The sequence below is a fragment of the Acanthaster planci genome, linkage group LG10 (genome assembly GCF_054643075.1).
Source record: "Acanthaster planci isolate LZ-2023a linkage group LG10, COTS_SCS, whole genome shotgun sequence".
NCBI classification, from domain to species: domain Eukaryota; kingdom Metazoa; phylum Echinodermata; class Asteroidea; order Valvatida; family Acanthasteridae; genus Acanthaster; species Acanthaster planci.
Window position 1 is genome coordinate 10,574,376 of NC_141786.1, and position 13,476 is coordinate 10,587,851.

At 42.0% G+C, this 13,476-nt stretch overlaps 1 protein-coding gene across 4 annotated transcripts in view; it reads right to left on the bottom strand.

Moving 5' to 3' along the window:
- The window catches only part of dixdc1 (DIX domain containing 1), a 64,720-nt gene that overhangs the window by 38,843 nt on the left and 12,401 nt on the right, over positions 1-13,476 (bottom strand). The window contains exons 1-2 of one of the 4 annotated variants that reach the window (XM_022243546.2): positions 10,381-10,544; positions 9,155-9,500 (exon numbers count right to left, since the gene is read on the bottom strand). The exons of the other annotated variants lie outside the window; for them this stretch is intronic. Coding sequence (XP_022099238.2) covers positions 9,155-9,232 — 78 coding nt within the window. The 5' untranslated portion in view covers positions 9,233-9,500; positions 10,381-10,544. Of the gene's footprint in view, positions 1-9,154; positions 9,501-10,380; positions 10,545-13,476 lie in introns of those variants that run through there. 4 annotated transcript variants of the gene reach the window in all.

A 13,476-nucleotide genomic window follows, 5' to 3' on the forward strand; every position in this document is an offset into this window, starting at 1 on the left:
ATGTTCATATTTTTAGGCACAAGTGCAGTGTGCCATGCGCCAAGTCGGGCACGGCATACGTACACTGTACATAATGCATATACCAGTGTGGACTAGTCTCATGTGTGATTCTCCTTATTTCGATTACCGGTATCTTGCAAAATCGTTCTCCAAAACTAAGCACTGCACACATCCATGTACAGAATGTGTACGTGTGCATTGTGCATGTATGTCCGCCTTCTTTAAGCTACATGAATCATTCATGTACACTCCACACGTACACACACACATGTACCTGTATGGTTTGATGTAAGGTATTGTTGATTTCTCTTCTTTTAAGAAGTTGTAACTGTATTGCGCATAAAATAAATTTTGTTATTGTGTCATCAGCAACACTGTACATGAAGCTGCAGTTTATCTAATGTGAAGTCCTGGCTCTCATGCATGATGAGAACAAATACCATGGACAGAGATGTGAGCTTAAGCTTGAATGAAGACACAATTTACAGTACAGTGGTATCTCTGATCTCTGATATGGATTTCTTTTGCCTAGATACAATGTACCTGTATGTGTCAAAGTTCTGTAATTCCTCACACAGACCGGTAGAACCACAATGGTCATTACATGTGTGCTAGCGGTGGGACACAATGACCAGCACAATACAACCCCCAACCTGCCTCTGGGCTGATGAAGATGACTCTCTTTCATGAAGGAGACTAACAAAAGCCACAGATCCATGTAACTGGCTGCAAGGACGAGTGACCTTAAATGTACACGTACCAGTACATGCATGTACATGTACGCACCTTCCAAAATTTGTATCCTTGTGGAGACAGGGCTTTGTTCATGTTTCGGAATACGGTGCCTTGTGGAGGCCCAGGAGAATGGGTTGAATACTGTATAGGTCTCCACAAGGATTTCATGAAACTGATATTTGGAAATCGCTCAAAATGGAGAAATTTTTAATGTGTAAGAATCCGGTCCAGGAGAGTGATTCTTGTTGGAATGGGAGCATTTCGAAAACACGGTTTCACACACGACCGTGTAAGTACCGGTCCTGGAGTACGCACTGGGTACCGTACATGTGCACTCTGTAGTAGGCAATGCATAAAATGGGCATTGCTTCTTATGGTAACAAAAATTAGGTTCTTACGTGTCTGGGGCTAAGTATCAATTTTTCTAAATTTTTTCCCTTCTTTTTACACTGATTCTGAGTCTACGGTTAAAGGATAAACTAGAAATAACCTTAATTTGGCACCACATTCAAACTGCAATTTTTTTCTTAAAATTTTGCAGTTTCAAATTTTCTAAAATACCCACCCCCCCATAAAAAATCAACTGCAGTATTGCACTGTCAAAATTTACATCTGGAAATAGGAAGACACATCTGTACATGTATATCGCATACTGCATCGACGGTAATGTCTCTTGAGAACACTCAGAAATGCCATCAGTCGTGCACCTGGTTGTGATAAGTCAATTATGCATGGCATTCTGTGCCAGACACTTGCACCTGTTATCGGCGAAATGTGAAATTAAAATGAGCGGTTGAGGAGATTTGCCCGTTATGCTCTGAAGTCGACTGCCAGTGTCTCAATCAGTGACATGTACATGTCTGCAACTAGAACATGATACTGGAATGTGAAGGAAAATACTGACACTTCATGGTGAATATCATCAATTTCCTTTTCCAAATCAAGCACATTCTAAGTTGATAAAAATTAGATTAAGGATTAAAATTTGAGTCTACATTTATGATACAACAACCATGTACCAAAACAATGCACATAATTATGCATTTGTTTTTAGTTTTTTATTTAAAAATAAAATCAACAAAGAAGGATTCTTTCTTTTGGAGATGTGGAAATTGCAGTTTAGAGTTTAAGTACACATGTACATGTACTTGGATTGAAAGTTTTAAAGTACAATTGTGAAGACTATGCTGATTCCTAGCCACCGTTCTTTTTCTGGAGACGATGGCCAACACAACCACTTTATTTACAAGAAGTTGTAAACTTCACTGAAGAGTAGTACAGTAGATGTTTGGATTTATTTATTTAAACCATCTTTATTGAGGGTAACCCATCCAGCAGCTAAACTGATCATTTGGGGCCCTCAGTGAAAAAGAAAAAGAAATACTCTACATAAAAAAAATATAAACATTACCATAAATATATCTGTGTCGTCTGCAGAAAAAGATTTCTCATTCTTAAAAAATGCACACACATGTACCTGAAAATGTACATTTAAAAACGAGTAAAAAATCAGAAAGCGGAAAAAGAAAACCGTTTAAAAAGAGAGGCAATTTAGGTATAGATACAAGGGAAAAGACATAAAGAAAACATTGAGAGAACACTGAGCGCCCCCCTCCTTGTATCTCCCCCAAGAATTACTATTAACCATCCCAAAATGCAAGTACGGTAAAATGAGCAGCCAGAGAAAAAGAAAGTTGCCAGGAATAGATCAACTTCTGTCTTCAAACCTGTCATTACGTGTAGGTTTGACCTTGAGAACGCGTCGCAGGGTTAAACACAAGTAAATAGTATGCACTACATGTACATGTACTGGCTATTTAACAGATAGCATACCCTTTTTTGGCCATTTTTTTTTTGGTACATCGTATGCACAAGTTTTTATATTCCAAGCCCTTGGCAACTTCAGACATTCATTTACCTGAAGCCCCCTCTTCCATAAATCACATTGTGCCAACCAAAGTTTCAGAATGACACAGACTCATTTGGAAATGTTTACATTTGAGAAAGAACATGTCTGGGCAAAGCTGGACATGAGATCATGCCCTCGAAACCTTGTCACAGATAATGACTAAATGTACACTTATATTCCGTCGACCGACCAGACAGGAGGGCAGAGTTGCAGGGTGGCTTTCGGGTCGTTCTGGTTGTTTGCTCTTGACTCCTTTGCACCAGTAAAGGTCCTCTCTTCCCACCCCGGTACAGCCCCCCCTCTTGACAGAGAGCCTGTTTGGCACGTAGACATTTTAGGCACATTCTGCATCCTGAAAATTTCAGACATTTTCCCCGACTGTTGCCATAATCAGAAGACACTCCCCTAGAAAGCAGCAAGACCCCACATCTCAAATTGGGTGATTATACTCAGAGGAGTCTAGCTTCTTACACTTCTGCCCCATAAACCCTTCCTGTGTCAACCAACACTCCACAAACGCCATCCTGAGGTGCTATTACATGTACATGTATCTCACCCAACTCCAACCACAGCCCCAGCAAACCTTCCCTAAATGCTAACCAGGCTGACCAATCCACTGAATTCTGACTTAGCTAACCATGCAACTGAATTCTGACTTGGCTAACTATTCCACTGAATTAGAATTAGTTCCACTGAATTAGTTCAGGAAATTTACTGCATACATCCAAACTAAAAGCTACACAAATCCCCCTCATACGAAAAACAAAAGAACAAAACTAATTCCCCACTGAGAACACCGACACCTTCAAGCAAGATTTGTGTTGTGTGCTGCATTGCTGAATTACAAGTTTTTATTTAATTCAAGTACATTGTAAATTCACTTTTCTAAGATCCCTTACTTTGTGATCTAAGATGCCAGTATTTGTGCAGCCTTTTTTTTTTTGGTGGTGCTTTAGGCAAGGATACGGGAAGGGGGAGGTTTGTGCTCTAGACAAGTTACATGTAAAGTCTTCGAAAAACAGTAGCCGATTCTTCTCCGAAGCCTCAGCCTACAAAGCCATGTTGGAGTAAGTCCTGTGAAGTGTGCAGTGTACCCCTGTGAACCAACGCTGGCATTATCTGGCATGATTTCCTCTTAATTACATAAAAACCTAGTTGGTACATACATGTCTTTCACATCAGACCACTGTGTACCGGTCGGTACATGTATGTTCCCGACACTGTTGACATTGTGTGAAGGAGGCACAATAGGAAGATGTTTCTAATTGGGGGGGGCAGAAAAATAAAATCTCTCTATATTTTTCTATTTTTCCTATGTGATAAATGAGTAAATTATCACACACTGCTACAAATACTCTCAACGCAAATTAAACAACGTTTTTCGGGGGGCCCAGCCCCCACCACCCACCATATTTTCAGGGGGCTACTGCCTCCTCTCCCCTCTCCCCCTCCCCCCCAGGTTCCTACTGTCTGGTGTGAAGAACAGTAAACAAGCCCCTATCAAGAGCAATGAGTCTCGATAATCGATGACTCGCGACACCGGGAGTCATCGATTATCTTTTTCCTGTATTTGTCATCCACCGCAGTGATTATGTTTATCTCTTCTAGCAATGAGTCTATCATACTTATATACAAATGGTAACAGCAGCTGTCCACATTCCCCGATAGGGTCTGACATTTCAAACCAAGTGCTCCTGATACAGGTAACATCTTTGTGAAGTACCCAAGATACCACTATAGGGTACATGTTATCAAACTACAAGTGTATCAGGCCTATCCCTTTTAATCCTATCCAATCAACACCCTTCAATGTAACTAGCCAGCCTTGCAAATTCTCTGAAAAAAGGGTCATTACCCTTCTGCAAAAGGGCTGTCCCATGTGGGAGAGAGTGCATTAACAATGGGTGCTAATGGCATGCATGCTGGGCCTAGTTTGAGTACTATCAACATCATGTACATGTATTGTACCAGTACACGAACAGGCATACCCTTTCGACACAACTGTACCAGTCTGTACTGTAGTACATATATTAACATTTTACTCACTGGTGCTCAAGAAAAACGTTTTTAAATGTGAGAGGGGAAGTGCAAATTTTGTTACCAGTTAAAAAAAAAACTGTCTGTGCCAACATTGGATATATCTTTAGCAGGTGGACAGGTGGGTAAGTAGATGAGGCACATGGCACTTGGAAAACAACTGACAGTACAAAACACAAGTGACCAGGTGGTGTCCTGAAGCAAGGTCAGGCTGTTGTATCAGTAATGTTTGTAAACCACCTGGTGTTTCAGAATTGAGGGGATTAAAATGGGCTATAAACTGGAGGACAAGTCAGTCTGGACTGATCAAAGTTAGCCCCAGGCATGTTCATGTACATGTACTGTACACTGTACATGTACATGTACAGCTCAGTAGTCATTTGTGAATGGAAGCGCACGCGACCCGCTGGGCAACTTGAAGTGAGTCCCTTGTTGGAGAATGGTACCAATTTTCCTTACAAATGTCAACTACCAGTAGTACCGGCATAGCCATTGGTCCCAAACACTTGTTATGCACAGGTACGGTAAGAGTTCCGAGTACATACATTTATGATGTGTCACACAAAAATCTCCTGAATTTACCTGTAGGGCCATGAGTACATAAATGACATTTCACCTTTAGCGAAAGCTGCCCGCGCATTGGTGTTTTGTGGGTAATAATTTCACCAGGCAGTCCACGTACAGTGTCTTATTTTTTGTACATGTAACACACAATGTCGAGAGACTGGATGTAACAGTCTGTTTCAAGCATAGATTTCAAGAATAATTAATTAAAGGTTACATGTAGCTCTGCAATCTACTTGTTTTAATACAAACCTTCAAAATGCACCTTTGCATCTCTGTTAACGTCAGTGTCAACTTTTGTTTCACGATTTCAAAGGGTTGGTCCCCTATTATAATGCATTGTGGGTTTTTATGCTAATGATGGTTCCATATGTGACCCACTGTGCAAAAAAGTCCCTTAAGTCATGCTATGCCTCTGTAGACTGTACAGACCATTCCATGCATCTACCAGAGATCAATTCTAAATTTCTCTGGATCTCAGGAATAGAAAGTGGGACAGAGGTCAAAATGCACACATTTAATCCTTATTAAAATGCCTCTCTATCCCTGGGCATCACTTAAAATCAATTTGTCACAGTAAGCCCAAGGGCCATTTTTGCAGAGCCAGTCACATACATGTACATGTATTCATGAGCAAAACTGTGATCTCATCCCCGAGAAGAAAGTCTCAGTGTTAATATGGTGTGTACACAAAAAGTATTGCGTTTCTGTAGATTTCGCTGAATTAAATTTTGTCTTCTTTGATGATTCCTTATTGTTTACATGTACATATCGGTACAGTAGCAATAACCAAGCATCAATCCCATTCTCAGAAGTGTTTTCAGTAAGTAAATTCTGGGCTCACAATCTGACCAGAAAAACCTATATGCACTGAACTGTGTCTTCCCTAGATGACATCACAGCAACAGCGCCCTCAGTAGTCCAGGAAAGCATGGATAATTTGAAAAGTTTTAAGAAGTGCACTTTTCAATGCATTCAACCAAATACGAATGTAAAGGAGTTTTTCACACATTGAAGAATACAAAGTTGCAGGGAAATATGTAGATCTTAAAAAAAATTCATTGCAGCTACTCTTTAACATTTGAAAATTCTGCATCTGGAATTTCTAATCAGCTCACTAGTTCATGTAGTGGAAGCTTACACACAGTACGTGTGTATGCAGAGCCACGTACATACATGTAGTGAGTGCATGGTACTTGAAGTTTTAGATGGTGTGCTTGTTTCATCTGCAGGTACATGTACATTCGCAATTTAAAAAAAAATTCTACAAGGCATTCCAATGAATGTTTGTGCACATGGCGTGCAAGGACGATTTTGACATTTTATTATTATCAAAAGCAACGGTATTGGTTACAAGTACAAAGTCAAATATTAATCACCCCAAAAACTTCCAAAAGTCCAGTAGTGTACATGTATAGACCGATCCGGTGACAAGAATCAGGAGCCATTACTGCGGTGTCCCCATGCGAATGAACAAAGAGATGCACATTGAATGTCTCCTCATCAGCCAATGGGAGTGCACTGCTACCCAAAATCACCTGCTTGTCAAAGCCTAGGAATGCGCGCCTGAGTGACGGGGGGACACCGCAGTAATGGCATCATCGAATCGGTCAATACAATAACCAACTACATGTAGCAGTTATTCTCCGGTGCTTCCTGCGATTGGAATGAGAAACCACTACACTACACTATGCTGGCTGCATGTGCAGTACTTTTACCCGACTTTGCCAAAATGTTGATTTATTCTGTTGCGCACCAAGGCAATTAGAATAAATCTCCATACGTTATCCTTGTTAGCCAGTATGTAAGACTGAGAGCAACGGTTGACTATGGTCAGGCGATGGTAGTCACGAGAAGGCTATAGAGGATTTGGTATGGCAGGTGCTGAGCTATTCACGCTTGCACGCCACTGTGACATTCATGATCCCAAGTTTATTTAACTGGGGCTTCGTTGTTTGTTTGCCTGAAAGCAGTTTGGTTTGCATACATGTAGGTCAGGCACACATGTAGAGTATGTATATTTCCATTTTCCCATCATTGACAAACATAATTCAGGGTAAATATGTACATGTACCATATTATCACAGAAAATTGTAGAGTAATACATGTACATGTAGATAATTGTTCTTACACGATTCCTAATCCTCTTACCTATGGGTACTGATGCATTTTCTCACAATTTATTATTTGAAATTTCCCCCAAAATAAGGTCAGCACAATAGAGAGAGTGTAGCCCTTGTTTTTTGAGAGGATTTACCAGTTTTGCAAGTAGGCTGCGACGAATCGCCTGTCTGATAGCCCGGGGCAATCAGATTTTCATTCGGGCAATTAAAATTCTAACTAGGTGTGCCCGTTCCAGCAAGTCCAGAAAAACTGATGTCTTTTCTGTCTTCACAAAATATCTTTCAATAACTTTTTCTCACGTTAAAATGCTTGTGTTTGTATGTTTTTGTACTTATATTTGCAATTTTTGGAAAGAATTTTCCATTATTTTCATGAGTTGTCATTCACGTTTCGCTTTCGCAGTGGTGAAAACACGTGCCCACAGCTCAATGCATAACGAAGCTGCTCTGGTTCCCGCCACGCCGCGCCCATGCAAAGAAATGTAGCAACCAGAACAAGTCTATGTTCCGGTCGATTAATCTACATTGGCCATACATGCACGCAACCCTAAAGCCACAGGTCAAAAAAATCAATGTTGCAAGAGGTTTTCTGCAAGTTCCTTGGTCTCTTATTTGGTATTTTCTGTGTTGATGAGTTTAATTTGAGTTTGTTTTGCTCGTACTTGAAGCGAGCATCTTTCAACAAATTTCCTTCAGCGGCACAAGGTTTTTCGCCCACGCTTACCAAGGGATACATTGTTGGCCATTTTGCCGATGTGATTGCCCGAGTCACACTGGGTGAATTGCCCATAATTCTGGTGAATTGTTGCCTGTAGAAATTTTTGCATTGATTAAGGCAGGTGTTCATCACTTTTTGAGATAATTTTGGAAGCTGTCGTCCCCATTCATGCCATTCAATCAGGACAAAAAAAATTGACCCCCCCAAAAAAAAATTTCCAACCTACCGACCCTATTTTTAAGAGGCATATAATTGGAAGCACAATTATTTTGGGGGGCCTAATACTGAATGCATGCAGTAGGCCTAAGTGAAATAACCATAATAATCATGGATTCCGAGAAATCTTGGGCAAGTGTTGATCTAATTCGGGCAAGCGAATTCATGGCATGGCCTGCCCGATCAGGCAAGCTAAAAAAAAATTGTCACGGCCTTTTTGCAAGATTAAAATGACAAAAAACAGGGGGGTCCCCAAGTATACAATCCCCCTTACTGTACACTGCACAGTCTACATGTACATACTGTGCATGTGTACATGTATGCATTGTACTGTATTCATGTACATGAAGCTTGTCACAGCTTATTTGTTACATGTACAGTAGATTGCACAGTTTAGTTCCAGCTGGCGTGTTATGAATAGCCAAATATTTCCCTGTTCATGCACATTTCCACGGTCATAAAGGTAGCTTTTTACCCCATGTCAGTGTATCTTGTCCAACCCATTGCTAAGGATATTGGCATTGCAGTCATTTTTTGTGAATGTTTGCAGACGATGACTGATAAACCAGAACAGTTATGATTTCGCTGTACACCGTGCACAGTGGAATGAAAACCACATCCTTAATAATGGATCCTTCTCTTGTTGGGAGTAGAGAGGAATTTATTTTCTACCCAGAAACTGAGATCGCTCCTTCACCGGCAGACATGGTGTTGACTCTCCCCAATCCTACTAGAATCTACGTGTATGTTGCCAGCAAAGTTGGGCTACTGTTAAATGCGCACAAGACGAGGCAACCCTGCTGATCAAGATGTGTGCACATGTACACAGGTACACCAGCTGCTGCTACTTACCGTCCATTCCTCCCAAGAGTGCGATGACCCCGCCTTGCCCTTGGGGGTCAAGGGGGCAGGGGAGGCAGTGGTCGACATCTCAGCCGGGTGAAACCTACTTTACCAGCGCCTGGTGTTTATTGATATCAACTGCTCTGAGCAATCTCACATCCATCGTTCACATCCCATGTCAGTCTAAAACCAAACTCCTTAGAAACACTGCTCAGTTCCTCCCTCAACTTGTTCTGTCAGTGTCCCGGATTCGGCAGACAATGGCACACATGAAATGCACGTGTCTTCTCAGCTCAGTTTTCTTCTCCCGGCGACTGATTGATGTTTCCCAGAGGTCAAGGGTCACTGTACTTCCCTGGAGGGTGGTGGACACGGACCAGTAGAAGTGTCAAATAGATTGAACCTGACTTACAAGATGTCACCCAATTTTGGAATATAGCAAGTTATTTATTGACCTACATGTATGTGGAATTACTGCTGAGAGGACTGGGATCCAAGGATGGCTAACATGTACATGTACAGGATGTAAGACCATGCTAAACATACAGGAACAACAATACTTTCTGCCACCATTCTCGGAGATCAGTAAATTATAAATGTGTGCAATGACACCATAAGCGTAACACAGTCTACAGGTGCATGGGCTTGACCAACAAAATACAATTATTATTGTTAATCACTGACTCCTATTTTTGATAACACTGTACGGCAATATATGGATCTACAGACATAACAGAGCAAAGAAACAAATACCAGTATGCCTCGCCGACGCTTATCTAATCTAAGTAATTCTTGGGAACTGACCAGACTACTTGAGCATGAAGCGAGTTGTGAAAGACCCTACTAAGAGACTAAGTTGTAGGCCCTACTACTACTAGGATCGGTAACAACGACACGTAAAATAGGTCCTACTCCTAGTCTAGGCCTCATAACATTTTTTCTCAATGCAAACGGTTACCTGGCTACAGGGCCTAGCCCCACAGCGGGACATTATTTACAGGTATCGAGGCCCCCCCCCCAGCACTCAACCTAGAAAGTGACTGAAGCATAAAAAGCAACACTACACATACATGCATGGGCCCAATGTAAATGTACGTGTACGGCATTCAAGCCCGCTTGGGGCCAACTTCGTACGTGATTGTGTGCATGATCAAAATGGCGATTCCCCGAATCACTTGTTTTTCGTCTCGAAGTGTCTTAACAATTTTCCCTGCAAAATTCGGGTCCGATTTTACCGTAAAAGCAGCGGTCCGTGTCCATGCACCCTCCAATATCATTCACATCCTGTGGAATCATAAAAGTCCTCCCGTTTTGTGACAAAATCCAGCCCTGATTCATCCCCTCCTGGTGCGAAATTCGACTTGGTTACACGACGCCGCGCTACGGTTCGGCGCGGTACGCACACATAGCGTGGAAATGATATATATCGGGGATGGCGCTTGTAAAGGGCGCCCTCTTTTATTGGAAGTGCTGATCTGCTAGAAACGGGCTTTTCTGTCGCATCTGTACAAGAGCAAAGGCTGGGGCAAATGTTTATGGATCGCAAAGACTATCATACAAAACGAAACGAGAAGAGAAAGGGGGAACAACAACAAAAGGAACAAAATCATCTCAACAGCCACAAAAAATAATCAAAGCTGACACATAAAAACAACCAAAGTGAATGGGCCACAAAAAGGCGGCGACAAAACATGCATACGCCACGAGCTGGACTGTTTTGATTTGGAAATGCGTCGCAGTGGTCCCTGTGCGAAATCACAGAATAAAACCCCTGCACAAACATTAATCAAATCACGTCGTCTTTATTTACACCCCATAAATAATGCAAGCCCCTAACACTAGATTAGAACCCTTATACATTCAGTGTATTTTCGATTTCCAAAGGCGACAACTTCGACAGCTGCCGAATATATTATGACAGTTAGGGACATGTGGTTAAACGCTGTGTTAACCTTCCTCATTTTTCACCCTGATATATTACCAGTCATAAAACGCGTACACTGTATCCGTGGCAACGGCGTCTCCGTTGCGCTTGTCCCCCTCAAAGTTAGTGCCGACGAGGGAGTCGTGAACAGAATCCATGCCACACGCGGTACTTTGAAAATGTCCCCGTGAGAATGAATCCCCCTGAACACGTGCAGCGCGCTGGACTTCATAACTAAACAACACCGTATGAGGCAGCTAAATCATAGGCCCTGTGGTGGTCAGTTTCATTGTAGATCTGTGGTTGTCGTAGGAACTCACGCTGTCAGGAAAGTGTCCTAAACAATGAACCTAAGAATGCTTTGCAAGAGGCAAACCGTGACAGTGCTTCACGTGGGTACGTGTAGGGCCTACATGTATTTGTCATTGAACAACCGATGTAAATCCTTCTCAGTCACCCTAGAAAGCCACACTGTAAAAAATTTCCTGTTCAAATTTACAACACTTTATTTGCAGCGCGGGAGGGGCGTGGTGGGCGGTGTGGTGTAGTGTGGGGTGGTGGGAAACTTTTTGACAAGATGTTCCATCCACAAAACAACACAAGAAACCTTAGGGTGAATCGAATATTATGCACCCTCAGGGCTATTCACGGCATAGGGTTAGTTTTCGAAACATAAATGAGACAACGGAACGGACCCTGAGATCAGAACCTGTAATGGTATCATGTCTGCTGGGCTGGAAAAGGGTCCACCGTAGCTGCAGTCCTGAAGTGTACTGCCACTTTTGGAGGATCAGGCATTGTTTGCGTTTGACAGAAACTGTAACTGTCATTTATAGAGAGAAATCTATTTTGCCCCCCCCCCCGCCAACCCAAACCTGGATATACTACTACGCAAAAAAAGGAAGTTTAAGAAAGAAGAAATTGACAGGAATTGAAATTCCTGCCTACATAGGGGGCCTGTGACATAGTGTCTAGGGTTTGTAACTTCTGATCATAGGGTTGGCAGCATGTTGTGATCTTGATCAAGTTCACTTTACCCCTATGTGCCTCTCCGAATACACCGAGCCGTAAATCGGTATAATTTACGGCATATACCCGTGATGGTTATAATTAGTCGTTTGCGCCTGATAATAAGTGTAGCATACTCCACAGGGACTCCGAGATGGTCAGGCATGTTCAGATGTTGTGAGCCCAATGTGCAGGGTTTAATGATAATATATGTCTCAGAGCCTTTGAAGACGGGCGATTCACAGAAGTGCGCCTCCAAGAGTTTGCAACGCGGTGACCATTTTACAGATCATGTGAACCTTTTAAATGCCACTATTATTAGTAGTATTATAACTGAAGCAACGTAAGCGTTGTTCCTTTCATTATTTCCCAAGTGTTTTAAACGATACAATCACCAAATTGAGATGGTAATGTAGCTCAGACGATTTGCGCGGGTCAACAGAACATTTGGGCCAAATTCGAAATTTTAATATGAACAAAATGCTGGATCCTCTATTTTGGCATCAAGAAACTTCTCCTTTAAAGCCAGTGGCTACCTCGTTCCCACCCGTCCATCATCCGATGCTCTCCCCCGGCTTCGAACTTCTGGGTTTTTTTATTGCCCCATAAAACAGGTAATTTACAACAACCTCTGTCAAATATCTGCCGCATCTCTAGTACCGCAATAATCGAGGCCCAAAACAAGTGGCTCTGTTTTATCTTCGCTGAAACCCGACCATAAAATCGGATTTATTGCCAGCCGGCATATATTGAAATGAACTCATTCATGTTACCGAATAAGCAATAGACACATTTTGGGGGAGAGAGGGCGTCACTCAATGAACCTTCTAATCTTCGTGGTGGTCCATGACCGTGCAACTGTGCAAAAGCAAAAGTGTAGAAATTACTCGCAGTCTATTGCAGTTATGATTAACGAAAACTAACTCATGTCTCCGTCTCCAATGGAGGAAAGTTTGTAAACAGTGCAGGGCAATAACAACGGACTTGAGGCCTGCAATCTGATTCGTTGTGCGTTGTGTGAGGGGTCAGTCGAGTTATCTTAGCTCCAGCGCAAACCTGACTTTAGGAAACTATACCCTCATTAGTCAGATGTCATTACTAATCATGTTCGCCTTGGAAGAGATCGAAAGATATCCCAAAGGTCAGTTTCAGCAGTGCCAGCTGTTGATTAAAGATGCCGACTTGCACGGTACAATCACGGACTCTTTTTCCTTCTGTTGTTTTGTCAGCATGCTTCAATTCAGCTAAAGGCTACAGGCTATAGATTGCCCCATTATTAGAAGTTGTTTTATTTTCTTCTCTTTGTACTTGTCTGATAATGACTGACGGATGATTTTTTTTCTGTGCAACTTTCGTGATTGGATCTCATGCATATAGTTTAAAAATTGAGACAAGTTGC